The 26,271-nt window shown below is 36.2% G+C and overlaps 1 protein-coding gene across 2 annotated transcripts in view; it reads right to left on the bottom strand.

Moving 5' to 3' along the window:
* DMXL2 (Dmx like 2) overlaps positions 1-26,271 on the bottom strand; it is a 188,962-nt gene that overhangs the window by 132,885 nt on the left and 29,806 nt on the right. For both annotated transcript variants that reach the window (XM_024128767.3, XM_024128766.3), the window contains exons 2-6: positions 25,678-25,803; positions 22,833-22,904; positions 18,845-18,923; positions 17,889-18,024; positions 17,180-17,246 (exon numbers count right to left, since the gene is read on the bottom strand). In XM_024128767.3, coding sequence (XP_023984535.1) covers positions 17,180-17,246; positions 17,889-18,024; positions 18,845-18,923; positions 22,833-22,904; positions 25,678-25,803 — 480 coding nt within the window. The remainder of the gene's footprint in view (positions 1-17,179; positions 17,247-17,888; positions 18,025-18,844; positions 18,924-22,832; positions 22,905-25,677; positions 25,804-26,271) is intronic.

Consider the following 26,271-nt stretch of genomic DNA (forward strand, 5'->3'; position numbering starts at 1 on the left):
AGCCTGTGCTCCACAACGGGAGAGGCCACAACAGTGAGAGGCCCGCGTACCGCAAAAAAAAAAAAAAAAAAAAAAAAAAAAATGTAAAATCCATTCTTGGTTCATGGGCCACAGTGTTCTGATTCCTACTCTAAATGATGAGAGGGCATCTAGGCAGTTTTTGAGAACCACTTCTATGCCCACTTAAGAAATTTAAAGGTATAACAATAGGCTCTGACTTTATCATTTTACTTAGTTCTAAGAATTTTGTTAAAGGCCTAAATAATTTTATCTTATTTAACAGGAACTATCTCTTTGTTTGTTTGTTTGTTTGTTTTTTGTGGTACGCGGGCCTCTCACTGTTGTGGCCTCTTCCTTTGCGGAGCACAGGCTCCGGACGCACAGGCTCAGTGGCCATGGCTCACGGGCCCAGCCGCTCCGTGGCATGTGGGATCCTCCCAGACCGGGGCACAAACCCGTGTCCCCTGCATCGGCAGGCGGACTCTCAACCACTGCACCACCAGGGAAGCCCCAGGAACTATCTCTTTTATAGTGCTTCATCCTCTATGGTGAAAAGTACATGAAGGAAAATAAAAAATTGATAACATTTATGTAAAAATCTCAATCTCTAAGAAACAATGAAATTATGTATAGGTCCAAATATTTTCACCTGGACTAGACAAACACTTCTGTTTTTTTCCATCTTAGTATTCATTCTCAATCTATACTACATAATGTATGTTTCCACTAAGGTCTCATTTATTCGGATATTTGAATTACACAACAAATCTCTTTAAGTACTTATTCTGAGACAACCACTTAACAGTACACTAGTTGCTTTCCTCCAAGTACTTTCTCCACCTTAGCATCATTTTCACCTTCCCAAATTTACCGCACAACCTATGGCAGTAGTTTCAGACTATGTACCACAAAAACCCTTGAGGTAACTGAGAGCCCTTAAGGAGTCATAAAGTAAAGTCAGAGAGCCTCCACAAGCCGAGCAATCAAGCCCCTTTTCCCATTCCCGCCAGCTTCCCCCTCAAATGAAGCAGCCTCACCATTCTCATCTGTTACTACCTACAACTCTAAAACCACACAGAATTAAACTAGAAATCAGTACAAGAAAGATAGAAAATTCCCAAATATTTATAAACTAAACAAAAACACTTCTAAATTATAAGACAAATTTTTTTAAATTTATTTATTTTATTTTTGGCTGCACTGGGTCTTTGTTGCTGCACACAGGCTTTTCTCTAGTTGAGGTGAGTGGGGGCTACTCTTCATTGCGGTGTGTGGGCTTCTCATTGTGGTGGCTTCTCTTGTTGTGGAGCATGGGCTCTAGGCGCATGGGCTTCAGTAGCTGTGCCTCAAAGGCTCTAGAGCGCAGGCTCAGCAGCTGTGACACACGGGCTTAGTTGCTCCGCGGCATGTGGGATCTTCCCAGACCAGGGATCGAACCCGTGTCCCCTGCATTGGCAGGCGGATTCCCAACCACTGTGCCACCAGGGAAGCCTGGCAAATTTTAAAATATGTTGAACTGAATGAAAATGAAAGCAAAACATAAAAATTTGGGGGTTGCAGCTACATTACTGCTTAGAAGGAAATGTATAGCTTTAAATGCTTACAACAGAAAAGAAGAAAGGTCTCAAATCAATGGTTTAAGCTTCTACCTGAAGCATCAAATAAGAGCAAAGAGAACTCATATTAAAGAGATTAAAGAAGAATAAAAACCAATGAAATAAAATACAAAAATTATAGAGAAATCAATGAATCCAAAAGCTATTTGTGAAAAGGTCAATAAAATTGATAATCTATCTAGAAAGACCAAAAATATTTAGAGAGAAAACACAAATTACCATTATCAAGAATGAAAGATGGGACACGGCTACAGATCCTACAATATGTTAAATCCCTCGAAAGACAATTTCAAAAAAAATTGACAAAGGAAGAAATAGAAAACCTGAATAGCTCTACATCTATTAAAGATGTTGAATTCACAATTTCAAGTCTTCTCACCAGAAAACAAAACCCTAAAACTACAACTAAAATCTGAGGCCCAGGTGGCTTTACTGATGAACTTTACCAAACATTTAAGGAAGAAATAGCACCAATCCTTCACAAAGTGTTTCAGAAAATTGAGGAAAAGATCTCATTGTATAAGTGCGGTATTATTACCGAGATAACAAAACCAAAGACGTAAAAAAATTATACAGGAATATCTTTCATGAACAAAGATGCAAACACCTTTAAACCTAATCCATCAGTATATTAAAAAAAAAACAAATCATGACCAAGTGGAGTTTATCCCAGCAAAGTGAAGTGGGTTTAACACTGGAAAAATCAATAATTGCATTTCATCATAGTAACAGAATGAAAAAGAAAACCTATATAATTATCTCACTATCTGCAGGAACAGCAATTGACAAAAATAAACACTAATTCATGGGGGAAAACAACACTCTCAGCATACAGGAATAGGAAAAATAAAAGGGAACATATACAACATGATCAAGTTGAGTGACTCTACAATAAACCTACAACTTACATCATATATAATGGTGCAAGACAATGCTCTTCCCATAAAATTGGGAGCAATACAAGAATGTCTGCTCTCATCAATTCTACTCAACACTGTACTAGAGGTCCTAGTACTTGCAATATATTGGGTAAGGGGAAAAAATAAAAGGTATACAGATTAGAAAGGAAGAAGTAAAACTGTCTTTACTCACAAAATCCTAAGAAAACTACCCAAAAAGGCTGCTAGAACTGATAAGCAAGGTAATAAGACTAAGGATCAAAATTCAAAAATCAATTCTATTTCTATATTTAGCAATAATTAGCAATGTAATTTCTGTAAATATCTTTTACATTAGGAAGATAAACTTAAATTGCGTACCCTGAAAACTATGAAACGCTGCAAAGAGAAAGAAAACCTAAATAAAAAGAGAAACGTACCACATTCGTAGATAAGAAGACCAAATGTGGGACCCTCCATGGGTGCGCAGTGGTTAAGAACCAGCCTGCCAATGCAAGGGACACGGGTCGATCCCTCATCCGGGAAGATCCCACATGCTGTGGAGCAGCTAAGCCCGTGCACCACAACTACTCAGCCTGCGTTCTAGAGCCCACAAGCCACAACTACTGAAGCCCATGCACCTAGAGCCCGTGCTCTGCAACAAGAGAAGCCACCACAATGAGAAGCCTGCACACCACAACAAAGAGTAGCCCCTGCTCGCTGCAACTAGAGAAAGCCCGCACACAGCAACGAAGACCCAAAGCAGCCAAAAATTAATTAATTAATTTTTAAAAAAATTTTTAAAAAAAGACCAAATGTAACTAATGTACAATTCTTCCCAAATTGTTCTATAGAGATACAACGTAAATAAATAGCATCAAAATCACAGCAGGCTTTTTTGTAGAAATTGACAAAATCTGTATGGAAATCAAAGGACTGACATCACCAAAAATATTTTAAAAGAAAAGTACAAAGTTAGAGGAAACTACTTGTTTTTGGAACTAACTATAAAGCCACAATAATCAAGACACATATTATTAGCATAAGGGGATACACACACACACACACACACACACACACACACATATATATCACAATGGAACAAAACAGAAAGGACAGGAACAGATCATCACATGTATGGAAAACTGATTTTCAACAAAGTTGTCTAGGAAATTCAATGGAGAATGGATTGCCTTTTTAAAATGCCACTGAAATATCTTGATATACCTTTGGGGAAAAACTGACTTCAAATCAAATGCAAAAAAACCACCTCAAAATGTAAAAGTCAAAACTATTAAACCTCTAAAAGAAAACATAGTAAAATATCTTTGTGATTTCAAGGTAGACAAAGATTTTTTAAATCTAGGCCACAAAAAGCACAAACCAATTTTTAAAAATTGATGTTGGATTTCTTCAAAATTAAAAACTTCTGTACATCAAAAGACATTGTTTAAAAAAAATAAAAAGGCAAGTTACAGACTGGGAGGAAATTATATAATAGATTTATCTTTCAATTGTACTAAATATACAAAGAACTCTTATAATTCTGTAATAATGAGAAAACAAACCCAATTTTTTTAATGGGCAAAGGACAAATAAACACTTTACCAAAAAAAAAAGAGTATACAGACAGGCAATAAGCATGTGCTCAACATCATTAGAAATCAGAGAAATACATATGAAAACCACAATAAGACACCACCTCCCAGACTATTAGAATGGCTAATATTAAAAAGGATGACAATGCCAAATGTTGGCAAGAAAGTGGAGCAACTGATATTATTCAATTGTTGGTGAGTATGCAAAATGGTACAACTTTGGAAAGCGCCTGGTACTTTTTTGTAACGTACCATGTGACCCAACAAGTCCACTCATAGGTATTTTTTACCCATGAGAAGTGAAATGTTTATACAAAGACTTGCAAATAAATGGTCATAGTAGCTTTGTTCATTTTAGCCTAAAACTCCATACAACCTGTATGTCCATCAACAGGTGAATGGATAAACAACTTATGATATATCCATATAACAGAATACAACTCAAATAAAAAGAACAAATTACTGATGCACACAACATAGATGAATCACAAAACACTATGCTAAGTGCAAGAACTCAGACACAATAGCGTATACTACACAATTTCATTTACATACAACTCTAGTGAAGACAAACCTAATCAATAGTGATAGAAAGCAGAGCAGCTATTTATTATCTGGAACTAGGAATAGGAGTAAGGATTAATTGGGAAGAAGTAAAAGGAAACCTTTTGAGATGATGTAAGTGTCCAATAACTAGATCGTGGTGGTGATTACATAGGTCTCTAAATTTGTCAAAATACACTGAACTGCACATTTAAAAAATAATTTCATTTTATGTTAATTATACCTTTTAGGTTAATTACATATGGTTTAATTATACCATATAAAGTTAATTATAAAAAAGACATAACAAGATTTATATAAAAGGATGTTCATTTTTAATGGCAATAGAAAAAAATTAGAACCACTAAATGTTCATTAATGGTTATCTGGTTAAGTTAAACTATGGTACACATTCATTCATATAATGGAAAATTATGTTGCCTTTAAAAAGAAAAGATATATCTGTATTGACACATCAACCTATCTATGATACAGTAAGTGAATAAATCAGCTTGAAGAATATGTACACACACACACTTCTGTGTGGTTTACAAAGGCATCAAAAAGTCTAAAAGAATATATATTAAACAGAGAACTGTGGCCATTTTTTTTTTACTGGGGGTATGGCTATTTGGCTGGAGATTTTCATTTTCTCTGCATGTTCCTCTTAATAATAAATACATATTATGTTAAAGAAGTAAAGATATTTCCATGTTAAAGGGGGAATAAAGGTCAACAAGCCAATCCTTAAATAACCAAAACACTAAATCTAGGTACAAAGACACGCTCTCAAGAGGAGGAAAAGCTTCAGGGAACATTCTGTAGCCAGCTGCTTCCCTTCCTGCCAAAATCACCCTCCTCAAAAATTCTTCTCGCCTTAGCCCTTAGAAAGCCCAGTTTTTTCTCAAAAGAGTAATCCTCTATTAAAGAAAAATGGTTTTGAAAAAAAACAAGGTATTTTAAGTTACATTCAAATTTAAAAAATAGAAATTATAGAAAGTGTTCAGATATAAACTTCATAAACATGACCAGTATTTGTTTTTATTGAACAAATATAATGCTTTACAATTTTCAAAAGTTTCACACACATGATTTCATATAATCCCATAAAAACCCCCTTTTTAAAATCCCCTACCCCTACATTACCCTCTCCCACTTCCCTCTTCCCACTGGTAACCACTAGTTTGTTCTCTGTATCTGTGAGTCTGCTTTTTTGTTTTATTCACTAGTTTGTCATATTTTTTAGATTCCACATATAAGTGATATCCTAGTATTTGAGTATAAGTCAGAGAGACAGTATTTTTCTCTCTGACTTATTTCACTTAGTGTAATGCCCTCCAAGTCCACCCATGTTGCCGCAAATGGCAAAATTTCATTCTTTTTTATGGCTGAGTTGTATTTCATTGTGTGTATATACACACACATACCATGGAGGGCCCAAATCAATAAAATCAGAAATGAAAAAGGATAAGTTAAAACTGACACCACAGAAACACAAAGGATCATAAGAGACTACTAGAAGCAAATATACACCAATAAAATGAACAACCTAAAAGAAATGGACAAATTCTTAGAAAGGTACAAACTCCCAAGACTGAACCAGGAAGAAATAGAAAATATGAACAGGCCAATTACCAGTAATGAAATTGAATCAGTAATTTTAAAACTCCCAACAAACAAAAGTCCAGGACCAGATGGCTTCACTGGTGAATTCTACCAAACATTTAGAGAAAACTTAACACCTATGCTTCTGAAACTATTCCAAAACACTGCAGAGGAAGGAATACTGCTGAACTCATTCTATGAGGCCAGCATCACCCTGATACCAAAACCAGACAAAGATATCACAAAAAAAGAAAATTACAGGCCATTATCAGTGATGAACATAGATGCAAAAATCCTCATCAAAATATTAGCAAACCAAATCCAACAATACATTAAAAGGATCATACACCATGATCAGGTGGGATTTATCCCAGGGATGCAAGGGTTTATCAATATCTGCAGATCAATGTGATATACCACATTAATAAATTGAAGAATAAAAACCATATGATCGGGCTTCCCTGGTGGCGCAGTGGTTGCGCGTCCGCCTGCCGATGCAGGGGAACCGGGTTCGCGCCCCAGTCTGGGAGGATCCCGCATGCCGCGGAGCGGCTGGGCCCGTGAGCCATGGCCGCTGAGCCTAAACGTCAAGAAAATATGCTCCGCAACGGGAGGGGCCACAGCAGAGAGAGGCCCGCATACCACAAAAACAAAAAAAACAAAAAAAAAAAAAAAAAAAAAAACACCATATGATCATCTCAATAGATACAGAAAAAGCTTCTGACAAAATTCAACACCCATTCATGATAAAAACTCTCCAGAAAGTAGGCACAGAGGGAACCTACCTCAACATAATAAAGGTCATATATGACAAGCCCACAGCTAACATCATACTCAACAGTGAAAAGCTGAAAGCATTTCCTCTAAGATCAGGAACAAGACAAGGATGTCTACTCTGACCACTTTTATTCAACATAGTTTTGGAAGTCCAAGCCACAGCCATCAGTTAAGAAAAAGAAATAAAAGGAATAAAAATTGGAAAGGAAGAAGTAAAACTGTCACTGTTTGCAGACATGATACTATTCATAGAAAATCCTAAAGACACTACCAGAAAACTACTAGCGCTCATCAGTGAATTGGTAAAGTTGCTGGATACAAAATTAATACACAGGACTTCCCTGGTGGCGCAGTGGTTAAGAATCCACCTGCCAATGCAGGGGACACAGGCTCGAGCCCTGGTCTGAGAAGATCTCACATGCTGTGGAGCAACTAAGCCCATGCGCCACAACTTCTGAGCCTGCACTCTAGAGCCCACAAGCCACAGCTACTGAGCCCATGTGCCACACCTACTGACGCCCGTGTGCCTAGAGCCCGTGCTCTGCAACAGGAGAAGCCACCGCAATGAGAAGCCTGAGCACCGCAACAAAGGGTAGCCCCCGCTTGCCACAACTAGAGAAAGCCCACACACAGCAACAAAGACCCAGTGCAGCCAAAAATAAATAAATAAATAAATGTATTTTTTTTTTAAATTAATATACAGAAATTCTGTTGCATTTCTATACAGTCACAATGAAGTATCACAAAGAGAAATTAAGGAAACACTTGGGACTTCCCTGGTGGTCCAGTGGTTAAGAATTGCCTTCCAACGCAGGAGACGCAGGTTCAATCCCTGGTCGGGGAACTAAGATCCCACATGCCAAGGGGCAACTAAGCCCACGCATTCTACAGCCCACACGCCACAACCAGAGAGCCCATGTGCCACAGCTACTGAGCCTGCATGCTCTGGAGCCCACACACCACAACTAGACAAGAGGCCTGTGCACCTCAATGAAGATCCCACATGCCACAACGAAGATCCCACGTGCTGCCACTAAGACCCAATGCAGCCAAATAAATAAATAAATAAATATTTTTTAGAAAGAGAGAGAAGTTAAGGAAACAATCCCATTTACCACTGCATCAAGAAGAATAAAATACCTAGGAATAAACCTATCTATGGAGGTAAAAGACCTGTACTTGGAAAACTATAAGACAGTAACTAAAGAAACTGAAGACGACAAAAACAGAAAGATACACCATGTTCTTAGACTGGAAGAATTAATATTGTTAAAATGACCATACTGGGAATTCCCTGGTGATCCAGTGGTTAGGACTCCATGCAATCTACAGATTCAATGCAATCCCTATCAAAATACCAATAGCATTTTTCACAGAATTAGAACAAATAATTTCAAAATTTGTATGGAAACATAAACAGAGTTTAAATAAACACCTAGCAAGCAAACCAAAAAAACCAATTCTTGAGCTGAAGATTTAATCAGGTATGTCTTGTGGGGGGAAAGGCTCTTTAATAAGTAAGACTCCACGCTCAGATAAAAAGTTAAAATACTCTTGAGCCCTCTAAAAATTTAATTTACCACACTTATTAAAAATAGATCTTGGGACTTCCCTGGTGGCAGAGTGGGTTAAGAATCCACCTTCCGATGCACAGGTTCGAGCCCTGGTCCGGGAAGATTCCACATGCCGCAGAGCAACTAAGCCCAGGCACCACAGCTACTGGAGCCCACGCACCTAGAGCCCGTGCTCTGCAACAAAGAGAGGCCACCGCAATGAGAAGCCCGCATACCACAACGAAGAGTAGCCCCAGCTCGCCACAACTGGAGAAAGCCCACATACAGCAACGAAGACCCAATGCAGCCAAAAATAAATACATAAATAAATAAATTTATTTTTTTTAAATAGATCTTACCATCAAAAGTACTCAAGGAACTATAATATTAAAAATCCAGAAGGTAATTGGATTTGAGTCCCCAAACACCTGAGCTGAAATTCTGTCATGTGTAGCAGAGGTGCTGGAAAATGCCTTCTAGTGGTAGAACACAGTTACCATCTGTTTCATCAAGTCAGACAAACTTGCCTTTATTAACAGCAGCAGAACACATTGAAGAGGAAAGGAAGCCAACATTACAAAGTTAGTTTCTGTTCTTTTTATTAAGAGCATCGTAATTAGATGTGGTTATCTTCTCAAAAAAGTGAAGAAATACGTTTTTTAAATCCACGACATACTTTATTAACCCCCAAAGGCATTCTTTTTTTTTTCAATTAATTTTTATTGGAGTATAGTTGATTTACAATGTTGTGTTAGTTTCTGCTGTACAGCAAAGTGACTCAGTTATCCACTCTTTTCTAGATTCTATTCCCATATAAGTCATTATAGAGTATTGAGTAGAGTTCCCTGTGCTATACAGTAGGTTCTTATTAGTTATCTATTTTATATATAGTAGGATATATATATATATATATATCCTTGTGCTATAAAGTAGGTTCTTATTAGTTATCTATTTTATATATGTCAACCTCAAAGGCATTCTTATCTTTCCCTCAGAAATGTGAAACACTTAGCTCTTAGGAAAATTGAACATTAAAAGCTTAAGGGAACGTGACTAATACAATTAAAAAAAAATACTCAATAATCAATTGCTAAGGTTGTGTGCAATAAAAATTCAGAGAAAAAAGGTATTAGGCATTATGGAGTGCACAAACAGAATCGCCTTTGAGGAGCTTAAAATCTAGTTGCTCCATTTAAGAGGACATACTTTTTAGTCTTTTTACTTATTTTTGTCTGAAGCACAAAGGTATCTTTCAGATTCATTAGGGAGTTCAAATAATCAGAAGACGTTTAGACAATGAATAATGATCATCTTTCACGGCTCATTAATAGTTTTTAAAGCAACAAGTGACCCTGTCAAAAGACCATATATCCTAAAATAGTCTCAAAGTTTAGCCACCTGTAACACACAGCAGAGGCAAACGTCACACACTGGGTGAGCAAAAGGAGATAATCAGAAACATTAAGAATGTATGAGGGAAATCGACAACAAGCCCTGTCATTCAGCTACCAAAAAAATAAATTCTGCCAACAACCTGAGTGAGCTTGGAAAAGGGTTCTGCCCTAGTCAAGTCTCCAGGTCAGAATTCATCCCAGCTGACACCTTTATTGCAGCTTTAGAGTCCCTGATCACGGCACCCAGCTAAGCTATGTCCGGACACCAAATCCACAGAAGGTGATATAATAAATGTGTGGTCTTAAGTTGCTAAGTTTGTGGCAATTTGTTATGCAATAACAGAAAACTAATACAAACTCCTAGTGATAGTGTTACAAGTAAAATTAAGGCAGGCAAAGGGAATAGAAAGTACAGTGGTAGGTGAGATGCAATTTAAAGGGGTGCTTAGGGAGAGCCTCACTGAGACATTGACATTTAAGAAGTTAAGGGGAAAAGCCACGCAGGTCTCTGGGGGAAGGATTTTTCTGGGTAAAGAGAATAACAATTGCAACAGAAAATGAGGAGAAAAACTTGGAGACAGCAGCTATAAGCAACCCTTTCGAGGTGTTAGAAGGAGGGCACAGAATTAACAGAAACTGAGAGAGAAGGTCAAGAGATGGTTTTTGTTATTGTTGTTGTTCGTTTGTTTTACAATGGGCAAGATTATAGCACATTCGGTATGCTGTGCTGTATTAATCAGCTCAGGCTGCCATAACAAAATACTATAGACTGGGCGGCTTGAACAACAGAAATTTATTTTCTCACAATTCTGGAGGCCAGAAGTCTAAGATCAGAGTGTCAGCATGGTCAGGTTCTGGTGAGACCTCTCTTCCTGGCTTTTTGACAGCAACCTTACTGTGTCTTCATGTGGTAGAGAGAGAACAAGCTCTCTGGTTTCTCTTTTTATACGGGTACTGTTCCTATCATGAGGGCCACCCTCATGACTTTATCTAACCTTAACCTCCAAAAGGTCCCATCTCCAAATATCATCACTTTGGGGAGTTAGGGCTTCAGCATATGAATGGGGAGGGGGGAAACAAACATTCAGTCCATAACATATGCTAATGTGATGCCCCAATGGAGAAGGGAAAACTAATTGAGAAGAGAGGAGAGCACTGCAATACTGAGGTCCCTGAGTAAGCAAGGACAAACGGAATCTAGTTTACAAGTGGAAGAACTGGCCTTGTATAAAAGCAGACCGTTCATCCATGGCAACACAAGGGAAGGCAGAACATACATGCACAGATGTAGGGAGATGAACAGATACAGGTAGGTGGTGGGAGTTTATCAAAGTTCTCTTCTGATTACATCTATTTTCTCAGGTAAGAATCCATAGTACACAAATGCTAAAGTGGGAGCATGGACTGTCATATGGGACTCTACCAACACCCAGTGGCATAGAGCTTCAGTTTAAAATACAGTAGCTACATAGAGACAACACACGGTGTTCACACAAGGTGATAAGTCAGATCAGAGGTGCCTGCATAACACCATAAAAAAAAAAAAAAAACAAAGAAAAAGACCCTTAAGGACTATCACTAAATGAAAGGATGAAATCAAGAAAAAACCCTCTCTGAAAAGGAATATGGTAAGGAAGGGTTCATCTGCACCTGAAGTCTGAAGTGAAGGAAAAAGTCTCCACTGGGCATCTGTAACGACAAAACAGGCCTCATGAGACCCAAGCGCACACAATGTGGCGCAACTTCCAAGCTGAGAATTTAGTTTAAACTGGGTGTGCCCCCAGGTGCCTGGCAGAAACTATATAAACCTTTCCTAGAAGAATGCATACTCAACCCAGGCCTCAAAGCATCCTTACGAATGCACTTGCAATAAATATTTTCTCAATGAAATACAAAGCCAGCTGATTTTGGTGCTGTGAAATCTAAAACATCTGGGTTAAAATCCCAGCTCTACCTTCTGACTATCTCTGTATTCTCAGGGAAGTTCTTAAGCTGCAGTTTCCCCTTCTGTAAAACAGTTGCCCCATAGGCTTTTGAAGGCACAGTTTCTGGTACGTAACTGTCAACAGCTACCGGTCGCTATCATAACAGTATCAGTAGTTATTAGTCTAAAATTACTCGTAAGTTTTACTTAATAATGCAAAATAAAAGTTGTCACCGCCAATAAAATACTTCTGCACCATCCACCACCACCCCGAAACAACTGAGCCTGACTCTAATCCATACTCTGGACAACCCATGAATCAAAAAGTGAATCACACTGAAAATTAGAAAAGTTTATATTTAGAATAATAATAAAAATAATACACATCAAAAGTTATGGAATTAAAAAAAATTATGGGATAAAGCTAAGCTTAAAGGGAAATCTATAGTGTTAAATGTATACATTAAAAACAAAAAAGGCTGAGAAAAAAAAACAAAAAAGGCTGAACATCTAAAAAAGTTTGAGAAAAACTATTAAGTGTGCAATAACATTATGTCTTTAAAAATGTACATACCTTAATATTTAAAAATACTTTATTACTAAAAATACTAACCATCAGCTGACAACACAGGGTTGAAACAAACCTTCACTGTGTTAAAAAACACATTATCTGCAAAGCATAAAAAAGCAAAGCACAATAAAACCAGGTATACCTGTACAAAAAAGGAAAAATTATTTGCCAAGCCTCACTTTAATACAGAGATCTCATAAATTCTAAATAAAATATTAGCAAAGCAAATCCAGCAAGGACAATACATTACAATCAAGTTGAGATTATTCCAGAAACACAAGATTTATTTAACACTTGAAAATAAGTCCAACATATTTCATCTTATTAAATAAGAAAATAATGATAATATCATTAGATGCAGAAAAAGTATTTGCTAAGATTCAACATCATTTGTGATTTAAAAAAGAAAAATCCTAGCAATCTACAAATAAGAAGGAAACTTCCTTTATCTGAAAAACAGTATCTATAGTAAACACCTACAGTAAATATCACACTTAATGGTGACAGAGTGAAAGGCATCTTTTTGATACTGGGAACAAGGAAAAGATACCTACTCTCACCACCTTTACTCAACACTGCAGAAAAAAAGAAGACACAAAACACTTAAGAGTTAGAAAAGATGAAATAAAACTGCCATTATTCACAAATAATAGAATCATGCACATAGAAAATTCAAAAGGATCTATAGAGGACTTGTTAGAATTAATGAGTTTATTAAGATTGCTAGGTATAAACCCAATATACAAAAATTAATTGCATTTCTATATACCAGTAATAATTATAAAATGATACCATTCATATCATTTTCGACATCAAAAATATCAAATACCTAGGCATGAATCTAACAAAAGATATTTAGGACCTCTAGAAAAAATTCTAAAACGTTACTGAGAGAAGTAAAAAGATCTAAGTTAAAGACTATATCATGTTCATAGATGAGAAGACTCAACTGTAAAGACGTCAATTCTCCCAAAACTGATCTATAGAGTCAATGAAATATCAATCAAAATCACAAGAGGGGGCTTCCCTGGTGGCGCACTGGTCGGGAGTCCGCCTGCCGATGCGGGGGGCGCGGGTTCGTGCCCCGGTCCGGGAGGATCCCGCATGTCGCGGAGCGGCTGGGCCCGTGGGCCATGGCCGCTGGGCCTGCGCGTCCAGAGCCTGTGCTCCGCAACGGGAGAGGCCATGGCAGTGAGAGCCCCGCATAATAAAAAAAAAAAAAAAAGTAACAAAATCACAAGAGGTTTTCTGTTTGTTGTATAAAATTTATTATGCTCATTCTAAAATTTACATGGAAATACAAAGGGCCAAAAATAGATAGGATAATCTTAAAGAAGGAAAACAAGATGGGAAGACTCGCTCTACCAGATATCAAGACAATTTAAAAGCTATAGCAACGAAGGTGGCATTACTACAAGGAAAGACCAATGAACTAGAGAAAAGAATCCAGAAACAGAGCCACACTAGTATGGACATTTGATTTTGACAAAGGTGGCAATAAAGAGTAATGGAGAAACAAGAGGCCTTTCAACAAATTGTGCTGGACAACTGGATATCCATACAGAAAAAGTGAAACCTGACCTCTTCCTCAAACCATACCTAAAAACTATTCTACACAGGTTTTAGATCTAAATGTGGAAGACAAAAAATTAAATGTCCAGATTTTAGACCAGAGGTTCTGAGGTCTTCTGACCCAAGGCACCTGCAGATAGAATTCAAGATATAAAAAATATTTTTGATACCTCAACTGTATCCTCTCATGCCTTAGCATTTTAGTGAGCCAGTTCCCATTGACAGCATCCACATATCTTTGCCTGAGTTTTCCAGGAATTGTTTGTAAGTGCTGAGAATTAATGCTCTGCTCTCACCAGCCTTCAACCCATGTGTGTATGTGTGATGTGTCTGAAGAACAAGTGTGAAGAACATAATGTTGTGAGGACCACTAACTCCCAGAGTTAGCCAGAGATTTAATCTTGTTCATCACCTGCATGATAATACACTCTTTTTCAAGCACCTCCACTTCCCTGCCTCAAATCCAGTATATTTTTTTGTGAGCATTGCCCATATTAATTACTTGAACTCGAATCCTTGTCTGGGGATCTGCTTCTTGAGAAACCAAGAAAACCAAGACCCAGAGTTACAATGAACTTGAGTAGGGAAAAAAATTACTTCTCTATTTTTGTAACTGCTAATTGAAGGAAATGCTAAATTTCAGTTATGAATATAAACATACCAAAATGATGTTAGCAGTACTTGTGACTTTGTCTCTAACAGAAATCACAGGTGTTTTAATATTACATGACAGCTGATGCAGATACCTCCAAATATTTTTTACACTCCTCACTACACTGAAGCCGTTATTTATTAGTTAACTGCTAAACTGCACATGATCGTGGTCTTTCTGCCTATAATGTTATACAGTCTTCCTGTCTATAATGTCATCAACTATTGAGTAACTAACTACCTCTGTGCCAAGTAATTATTCAACCACAAAACAGTTGAGTGTTCTACAACTAAAGATTAACTCAAAAAGCCTTGGGTGAATTCTGATGTTCTTGGAAAACCTATCCTTGCCTTGTGAAGTATAATATGGAAATTTTAATTCATACACAACAACTAAATACAATTAAACTTTAACCTGTAATTTTTAAATGTAATTTTTTCTTACTGAATACATTAACTAAAAAGTACACAATTGATATCATCACAAATTTATTTTTTAATATCCTGAAGGTATATTTCAATAACCATATGGTATCATTTTTATAAGTTCAAAACTATTCAAAAATAAAAATTATATTCTTTAGGAATTTATACCTGTGAAACTATTTTTTTTTTAAAAAGCAATGAAATAAAACATAAAATTCAGGATTCCGGTTGCATAGGTGGGAGGGGAATGAGGAGATGCAAGAGGAAAATAGTAACCCATTAGTTTTATGTCCTTTGTCTCAACTGGGTAGCAGGTACATACATGTGCATTTGTTTAATTATTATCTTATATATAAGTTTTATATATATTCATTTTATACTTAGGAAATATTATGTATTTAAAAAGGAGCATTCATAGAATCAGAAAAAAATTCTTGAAAATCAAAAACGTGATAGCAGGAAAAAATTATTTCTAAGTTAAAGCTGAACACCCCACCCAGAATTTAAACAAAAAAAAAAAAACAAAAAAAAATGAAGAGGGGGAAGAAAAAGAAAATTAGAGGATCAGTATAGAAGGATCCACAACTGAATAGGGGGAGATACAGAAAGAGAGAAAAGAGAATATGAAAGGAAGGAAATAACACAAAAGGAATAATATAAAATAATCCCCCTGAACTGAAGGACATGAGTTTTCAGACTGAACAGGCGCATCAAACTGCCTGCACAAAAAAAGTCTTAAAAAAAAAAAAGAAGTCTTTATCCCTTACAGATACATACTAAAATATTTATAGATGACTGACCCATACCACAATATCTTGAAATTTTAGAACACTGGGATAAGGGGAACATTCTTAAAACCTCTGCAAGCTAGAGCTGGGAGAGCATGGTCAAAATGGCACTATACCTCTCAGACAGCAACACTGGAAGCTGGAAGGCAACAGAAGCATGATTTTTAAAATTCTGAAGGAAAATTAGTTCCAACCCAATGCTATGCCCAATCAAATAAAGCATAACAAAGAAGAAAGAACTGTTCAGACTTGCAAGGCCTCAAAAATGTTTTTTTCCCATTCATCTTTTCTCAGGAACCTACTGGAGGACATCTCCATCAAAACAAGGAAAGAAGATGATAAATGATGTGAAGAAATAGGGAATTTAACAAAGGAGATGGGCAAAGAGAATCTCCCGAGGTTGGTAAAAGAAAATCCTGATATGAGAGCTCTACTATTTTAGACTCAGAGAACAACTAAGCCAGATTGGAGCAAAGAGTACAGACATTTCCAGGATACCTCCTACGTGGGATTATACTGAGAGAAGATCCAAAGAATGTCAGAGGTGTGGGGGATGAATTAGGTATATAGAAAACTAAGCAAACAGTAAAACAAAGTAATTATTAATGCCAAAGTAATTATTCCATGAAAAACCTTTTACACACTCTTAATAATGTGAATAATAAATAGTGATTTTCCCAAATATTATGAGATGCTTATATCAGAAAGACAGGAGGAAGGGAAGTGAATGCGTATGTGCTAAGTGGAGATAAGGTTGGGACATCAGCTAGAGAACTAAAGTCTCAGCCTCCATAGTAGCAAGGCCAGAAATGATACATAAAACCAAAAGGAAAAAAAAATTAAAAAAATTTAAAAATGGGAGCATAATCAAGTTACTAAAGAATATGGAAAGAAATACTAAACTACGCAATTTTATGAATCACTGCCTCTAGGACACAAGAATTAAGAGTGAGAAGAAGGGAGTGCATCTTTTCATTGTAAATCTAGTAGTAATATTTTACTTTTCAAATTCTGTACATATGCTATTTTTTAAACCTAAAAATTAATTTTAAAAACCATAGATTTTCACAAGGGTCAAATAAGAATAAAATAGCCATTATTTCCCAAACACCAACTACCTATGGGAAACATAGCAGATCTTTTACAAAAACTATCACTATTCCTCAGGCCATCTTTGTAATGTAGGATTATCTTAATTTTACAGATTAAAAAACTGAAAATGAGAATGAACAAGGAACACTTTTGCTTTGTTTTTTCTGTTTATGTTTTGTTTGGTACTTTACCTTTCCAGCAGTAGCAAAATATTCACCATCAGGGGACCACTCCATCAAATGTACAGATACTGAGGTTCTAAAAAAAACAAAATTGAACAGTTAGCATTTTTTAAATCTGGAACACTATATATATAAATGGTCAAAATAACATTTTCATAACATCATCAAAACAAGAGTGTTTTCACCTCTCTAAAAAGAAATCTAAATATTTCACCTCCCTAAAAATACAAATTAATTCATTAAAGCTAATCCAAAGCTCACTTTGGGGAGCCAAAGAAGAATGAAATTAACATGCATAAATGATATCGCAACCTACTTGCCCCACCAACACCCTAATGTAACATTTTGAAAACTGAGCTCATCATCTTCCCTGGCTAGTTGGATCCCTTCACATACTCCATATTGTTAATGGATCCCTTCACATAATCCTTCCACTTGAAAGAGTGTCTCACAACCTTCACATCTTCCCTCTCCCTATCCCACCTATATCTCATGCATTAATGAATAATTCCTACATATCAACCTTCTCAACCCAAGTCCTGAGGTTATTAACTATGAAAATATTTTCATCCTTTTTAAAACAATCAATTGTAGCACAGATTAAAGGATGATGTTATAATGGGTTTTGGTTAGAAAAAGTCTATTTTTCTAGGCTTCTAAGAACATATTTCAGGAAGCATTTTTTTAATTAATGAACATAACAGAGTTAGACACTAACTTGCACTGCCAGATGCACTTCCAATCATTTAAAACAGGAGGAATTTTATTATCGATTTCTTCCTCCTCTTCCAGAATGTCACCTCCTGGAGGAGCCCACAACTGAATAGAATCAGTTGCTGTCAACAATCTGTTATCTGAAAATTAAAGAATGTTCAGATGAATAAGCAAGGATTATCTAGAGAAATAAACGCACATGTGGGCTTCTGCTTAGGTCTATAAACTATTCTGTGAAAAATAAGCAATGCTGTCTATGAAAAACACTTGTGGAGTATATCCATTTAAAAGTTAGAATCCACTGACAAGAAAACTTGAGGGAAACTTGAGAACAAAAAAGAAAAGCCTCCTGACGAAGAGCTATTGTCTATCAGGTAAAACTTAAAAAAAAAAAATAACAACAGAAGTCAAATAACAAAACAAACCCCAAAAAACTCTGATATATACAACACAGAATATTCTCAGGATATGACATAACTAAAGATTAATGAAATTTGTTTTTCTACATGGACTATTAAAATTATCCTCACTAGTTGTGAATGTAAAAAGGGACAACAGCCATTATCATTAAAAGTTTCTAAACTTTCAAAATTAAAGACAGTAATTTCTCGAAATACAAATAACAAAATGAGATAGGGTTTTTCTGATCTTGTTTTATTTCTGATTTTATTTCTTAATAAATACAGTAAGAGTAAAGTGCAGCACATTAATTAATGAAAGAAATCATCATTGTTTCTTGGAACAAAACATTCAAAAGTACCGGGGGAAAGCACAGAACTAGCAGTAAATTAAGCACCGTACAAAGAAGTGTATATGAAAAAGAAAAAAGTATACTCATTCACTAGCAAAAAGAGAATACTACTGATCATTTTCTTATTATGGGAGACTATATCACATTGTAATCACACACTTAAAACAAATATTAACTTTTCATAATGTCTAAAGATAATTGCTAAATACCTTGAGGGTCCCATGCTAAATTGTATGTCACGGAACTCAAAAAAAACTGCCCAGTTTTAAGCCATTGACACTTGAGTTGCTGAAACATAGAGAGAGAAAGAAAAAAGAGAAAGATATGTTTTCAAAGTAATATCCACAAGCACTACCACATTATCATTTTCTTCAACTGAAGACTATCATCTGAAACAAAGCTGTAAATATTTCACTATTATTTTCAAAATACTGTTTTTAAAATAATTTCCAATGATTCCACTTACTATTCTACCATATCAGACTGTTTGCCACGCCCAAACAAAGCATGTCTCCCAGGCTTCCTTCCATGTCTATAAACACAATCTTTTTTTTTTTTTTTTGGCTGCACGGGGTCTTCAATGAGTCATATAGGCTTCTTAGTTGTGGCATGCAAACTCTTAGTTGTGGCATGCATGCAGGATCTAGTTCCCCGACCAGGGATGGAACCCGGGCCCCCTGCACTGGGAGCGCAGAGTCTGCCCCACTGGACCACCAGGGGAGTCCCCTATAAACACATTCTTATTCTTAGGGTATCCCTTCCTCTCTTTTCCACCTGCAAACTCCTATGGTTACATCAACATCTAGCTAAATCATCACCTCTGCAGTGAAGCCTCTTCTGACATCCTGGCAGCACTCAGAGCACTTTTTACTTACATTCTACCATTATAACACTGGTTATACCGAATTATTTGTTTATATATCTGACTCTCCTATTACACTGCAACTCTTCAAGGGGAGGAATTATGCCATAATGAGCTTTGTGTATTCAGTGTTGTAATGACTGGTACACAGATGCTCAATAAATGTTTATAAAAACAAAGTAAACGCACATTACAAAGAAGTACAAATTAACACAATCCTATGGAGTCAATGTCTAAAATAAAACTAGATATACCTTCCAAAAAGCCAACAAATTTGAACCATATAATATATAAAACCCACAAACCTGACCTATATTTGAATAATTTCCATTCTATTTTCTTACTGTTTCCATTCTAAAGTGTAGAAAGATTTAAAATTTAAGTCACAGCTCTTTCCCATGAAATACAGTAAGTAAAAAAGTTTAGATATCTCTTTGCAGTGGACAAACATAAAATGTCCTTTTGTGAAAGTATAGTGCAATGTAAAGCCATGTCAAGGCTTTTTATAGGCAAGTTATACATTAATTGCTTGGCAAGTAATAATTTAATAAATGGCAATGCCCTCTCTTATTATAATACTTTTAAAATATTTAACAATAAAATAATTTATTCAAGATTTCATGACTATCTAGAGGTGGAATTTTAAAATACAAAACCTGAATTTCAGTATCCAAAAGTAATTTTATATTTTTTAATCAGGGAAAAAGTTATTTTTTAAACCCTATCACTGCTGACCCAACAACAGTCACAACAGTATTTTAAATACTGCTCAACAGAACTATTTACAGTAATAACAAAATCATTCCTAAAACTAGAGCTATCCCTAATATTCTTTCCATTAGTGCTTCTCAGCGTGTAATCTGTGGACCAATTACATTGCAGAAATTTGGGGAGTGAGGTCTGGAATCTGATTTTTCTTTTCCATTTTTTTTAAATTTAATTTTTATTTTATACTGGAGTATAGTTATTTACAATGTTGTGTTAGTTTCAGGTGTACAACAAAGTGAATCAGTTATACATATACATACATCTATTCATTTTCAGATTTTTTTCCCATATAGGTTATTACAGAGTATTGAGTAGAGTTCCCTGTGCTATTTGGTAGGTCCTTGTTGATTATCTACTTTATATACAGTAGCGTGTATATGTTAATCCCAAACTCCTCATTTATCCCTCCCACCCACCCCCACCTTTCCCCTTTGGTAACCGTAAGTTTGTTTGCGAAGTCTGTAAATCTGTTGCGTTTTGTAAATAAGTTCATTTGTATCATTTATTTATGGAATCTGAATTTTTTTTCTATAAATTTATTTATTTTATTTATTTAGTTTTGGCTGCATTGGGTCTTCGTTACTGCACATAGGCTTTCTCTATTTGTGGCGAGTCGGGGCTACTCTTCATTGTGGTGTGAGGGCTTCTCATTGCGGTGGCTTCTCTTGTTGCGGAGCATGGGCTCTAGGCACGCAGGCTTCAGTAGTTGTGGCTCGTGGCCTCTAGAGCACAGGCTCAGTAGTTGTGGCACACGGGCTTAGTTGCTCTGCAGCATGTGGGACCTTCCCGGATCAAGGCTCAAACCCATGCCCCCTGCATTGTCAGGTGGATTCTTAACCACTGTGCCTCCAGGGAAGCCCCTGAATTTTTAAATATGTACTCTCAATGACTCTTAAGTACTCTGAAAATTTAATATGCATTTCATAATATTATCAAAGGGAAAAGACTATGATATAATTTGTACTTCGGGGGGGAAATGCAAAAAAAAATATTCATATACATACATTTAATGAAAAATATCAAAACCGCTTATTTACTGCAGTTAAGAATACAATTTTTTTTTAAGTTACTGGTAAATATGTCAAGAGGTGAAATCTTAGCGTTCAGATTTCACACTGGCAGTTTTAACTATTTGTGAGTGATGGTGGAGTTCTAATGCATGTAGTAATTTTAAAATTTAAAAGCTTTTATAACCATATTGGATTTTCTGAATATTAAGTAAGACAAAATATAATTCAGCACCCAGTGAGTTTACCTAAGCTCCTAACTCCTTCATTCAAATGTTTAGAAGTACCTGTTATGTTCCAGATACTGTTCTAAGTACCTGAGATACACCAGTGAACAAAAGAAAGAAAGCTCCCTACCCTCATGGAGCTTACATTCTAAATAGTAATTTATAAATAAATAAACAAGATAAGTGCTCCATTGAAAAAGGTTTAAAAATAGAAGGATAGGCAAGTTAGAAGGAAGGTGGGAGAACCAAGTGGCAATTTTTAAAAGGGTGTTCAAGGGACTTCCCTGGTAGTCCAGAGATAAGAATCGCCTTCCAATGCAGGGGACGCAGATTCCATCCCTGGTTGGGGAACTAACATCCCACATGCCTCGGGGCAACTTAGCCGGCCTGCCTCAAAGAGGGAGCCCACATGCCGCAACCTACAGAGCCCGCCCGCGCACCCCAACTAGAGAGAGAAAACCCGTACACCCCAACCAGAGAGAAGCCCTCAGGCCGCAAATAGAGAGAAACCCGAGCAGACCGCACTCCATAACGAAAAGATCCCGCATGCCCCAACAAAGATCCTGTGTGCAGCAATTAAGACCCGACACAGCCAAAAAACAAAAAAATTAAGGAAAATAATTATTTTTTTAAAAAAAGGGAAGGGCGGTCAAGGCACATCTCACTGAGAAGGTATTACTAAGCAAAAACTTAAAGGATCTGTAGAAACTGGCCCTGGAGCTATCTAGAGAAAGAAGGACATTCCAGACAAAAGAACAACCAATGCAAAGGCTCAAAGATGAGAGGGCAACTATCCAAAGAACAGTGAAAATGCCAGTGTGGCTGGAGTGACCAGAGAGGACAAAAATAGTAGATGAGCTCTGAGAGGTAATAAATGGGTACAGGTGCGGAGGCAAGGCGGGGGTGAAGGAAGAAGGGCTGTAGTCCATTCTAAAGCTTTTTGGCTTTAAATGTGAGAGAAGTATGGAGCCATTAGAGTTTTTAGCAGAGAAGTGTCATGATCTACTCTGCTGAGAACAGAGAAAGGGCAAGGGGATAGATATTAGACAGGAGACTAGTCTAGTAATCTAGATAAGAAACAACAGGCGTTCACCTGGGGTAGATTCCAATTAACAAGGCAAATCTCAATAAGCAATATTCTAGGAAACTGATTGTCTAAAAGGCCTAGGGATATATTCCTAGTGAATGTAAACGATCTTACCATAAAGCACCAGACTAACTTCACACTGATATTCCAACCACCTTCAGCACCAGCTCCTAAGGAGCTCTTTATTGCTGTCAACTGGATTCCAAACTCAATTATAAAACTTTTCTACTACCATTTAATACTTACACAATTTCTCTTATGAGAATTTATGCCCAAGGGCTCAAAAATACAAACAGCATTACCATATGAAGCTGCAACCTAAAAAAGAATGAACAAAGCGTTAATATTTAAGGAAAAGAGAAAATAAAGGTAACTTCCTTTTCATAATAATGAATAAACTGATTACATACAATCCCAATACAGTATTTATGAGTTTATTCCCTTCCATAAATATAAATGGAAAAGTACTGGACTTAAGAATCTCTTCTCTTATCAAAAATTCAGCAGGCTTTATTTTCCATATCAAATACAAGGTTGACCTATTCAAAGAAATCATCCTTTCCTATAAAAATTTCATTTTTAAATACAGAAATAACTTTTATTAATGAAGACACATTTCAATGGTACATCTGTCAGAAACTTTACAATCCAGTGAAAATAATATAAAAACCATGAGAAGTAGAAAAAGACATCAAAGAGCAACAGGTTTTAAAAATATATCAAATAAAATGCCATTAACTATACCATCAAACAAAAAATACCAATTGGGAACACCATGTAGAAGGAGGAATAGAGAAAATGGACTAAGGAGAAACCAGAGAGACATCCACTGCAACTGGAGGAGAAACAGCTGATATAGACATCTCTAGTGGACTTAAGCTAGGGGTTTGGGGGCTAAGAGGACTTTGCTCCAGGTCACATACCTGATGAGAAGAAACACAAATTCCTCTGTTCCTAGGAGCTTACCAGAGCCTGTTTTCCAATAATTCCTTGAAAGCCAGTTCCCAGTTTATCCTCCTCTTGGCAAGAGGGAAATAACTACAGGGAACAGACCAAAAACCATCTCTTCTCACACCTCTAGGTCTATGGGTTAACCTATAAAGCTAAATTAGGTATACATGTTTTTAAGGCAAGCCGAAAAGGTCTACTGTGATTTCAGGGCACTCTAATGCAAAAGAAGTGATTTTATTTATTTATTTATTTATTTTTAGTATCTACAGTCACTCAGAGTGCATTTACTTATTTATTTATTTATAAATATTTATTTATTTACTTAGGCTGTGCCAGGTCTTATTTGCACCACACAGGATCTTCATTGAGGCATATTTAGTTGCAGCATGCAGGATCCTTAGTTGCAGTATGCGGACTTCTTAGTTGCGGCACGCATGTGGGCTCTAGTTCCCCAAACAGGGATCGAACCCGGAACCCCTGCATTGGGAGCGTGGAGTCTTACCCACTGGACCATCAGGGAAGTCCCCAAAAAAGTGATTTTAATTGTTATTTAATATCTAACTTTCTTTCCAAGAAAAAGCTGTTACTCCACAATGGTAGGGGGAGAGCTACGTAAAATGCCTGGCCACGGTAACACTTAGGTAAAAAGTGTTACGGATGATCACATTCAACATGTTCAATGAATGAATGAACAAATGATTATAACTGGTTAATACAAAGTCATAAATTTGAAAGTAATCATCACAAGGACTGGGGATAAATGAAATAAAAGAAGATGGCAATAAAAGACAATGAATCAGAGACGTCACAATTTGGGCTTCTTTACCTTCAACCAGACTAGAAAAAGTAAAAACATGATTATGAAAACCAAGGGCTTCTATATTTAAAGAAAAATAAAAACAAAAACAAAAATATTGCTCCCAGAGTATCTGTTTATTGTGATCATCACCAGCACATAAATAATTTTTTTAAAATGCATCTCTGACAACTATCGTAACAACTCTAAGCAGGTTTAAAGCTACCATGCTTGGAATAGGGAGATGAGCAATGAAAAATTAATGAGAGAAATCTGACACTCTGAGTGTTTTCTAAAGAGTAAGCAATACTTAGGGAGAACAACTGGGGAAAAAATTCAGAAAAGCAAGAAACAAGCATCAGAAAACACCAGAAAATTCAGTGTTTCAATACTATGTCAATTTTATCATTAGACTGTCATATAGTGGCACATTTACCCAAATATTAAAGCTTAATACAAACAGCAGGGTAGGACAGTAGAAATGATATAATATCACAATTTATTATTTGGCATAAAGTTGCATGATTACTATTTATTACCATGAATATTCTATTTAACATATCCTTGATAAAATTTATTATTACTTAGTAAAGAACAATTTTTAGAACACTAAAACTGTTTAAATTATTACAGGAAAAATATCATTCTTATATTCCCATAGAAACATTTAACTCTGCTACACAACATTGGCCTTAATGAATTACTAGAATATACAGCAAATATGCTATATTTACTTTACATATAATCAAAATTTGATGTATATTATGTGTGAAATTTTGGGGGAGAGGAACATATGATGAAACTTGAATTATTTTAAAATAAATCCTCTGTTTAAAGTCTGAGTAATGAACTTTAACATTCTTCAAACAACAAATAAAGTTTCATTAAATTAACAGAAACTTTACAAAGCATCAGTTACATGACAAATATTATATTAGATGCTAACAACTTGCTACATTTCTTGATAAAAATTTGATGTTATTATAATTTGGGAGAGATAAGGTATGCTAGATATAGAAGATAAAAGTTTATTTCCGTGCTGACTTAATAGCTGCCAGAACTATCAACTGGCAGAATATTAGTACACACAGGAATGTGAACCCTACAAATCTTTTAAGACAGTATATACAGGTATAACAATTAATTATCACTTATCAGCTTAATGGCTCTTTAAAATTTGTACACAACCTATCATTTTACCCACTCCTATTAACAGCCATCTAAGCAAGGTATAATACATAATTAGAAACTGTAGGCAAGCCTTGTATAAAAGCATAAGAATACTCTCTGAGATTGTTAAATACATTAAAAGATGACATTTAATAAAGTAAATAAATCCCTTACTCTTCCGTGTTGGTTAGAACACTCCACACAGCTGACTTGGATGTTTCCATGCTTAGCACCAGGAATGATCTGCACACATTCAAAGTCATTTGCCAAAATAACAATATCACAGCCCGATCCATATGCCTAAAAAGAAAAGTTTTACATTATGTAAAATATGTAATTTGTGAATTATTTTAGTTTATCTTAGTTTTTGCTGCTATTGCAAAGGATACTGTGACACATTTTACAAAAATAGTTAATGTAAGAATACTAAAAATGTCAATTTCCAAATCAGAACATTAAAAGTCACACCAAAAACATGGGGTGACAACACACCATGCATTATCATTCAACAACTGCTACTAACAGGAAAAGGGTTCTTCCAGGTCTTAAACACACTATAGGCTCCATCCCTCATAAATCTTTCGGTTTAGAATTTCTCTCTGAAGCTCATCTCAATAAACCCTAAAGAATAAAACCTCCATCTGAGGGCTTCCCTGGTGGCGCAGTGGTTGGGAGTCCGCCTGCCGATGCAGGGGACACGGGTTCGTGCCCCGGTCCGGGAGGATCCCACATGCCGCGAAACGGCTGGGCCCGTGGGCCATGGCCGCT

The sequence above is a fragment of the Physeter macrocephalus genome, chromosome 11 (assembly GCF_002837175.3).
Source record: "Physeter macrocephalus isolate SW-GA chromosome 11, ASM283717v5, whole genome shotgun sequence".
NCBI classification, from domain to species: domain Eukaryota; kingdom Metazoa; phylum Chordata; class Mammalia; order Artiodactyla; family Physeteridae; genus Physeter; species Physeter macrocephalus.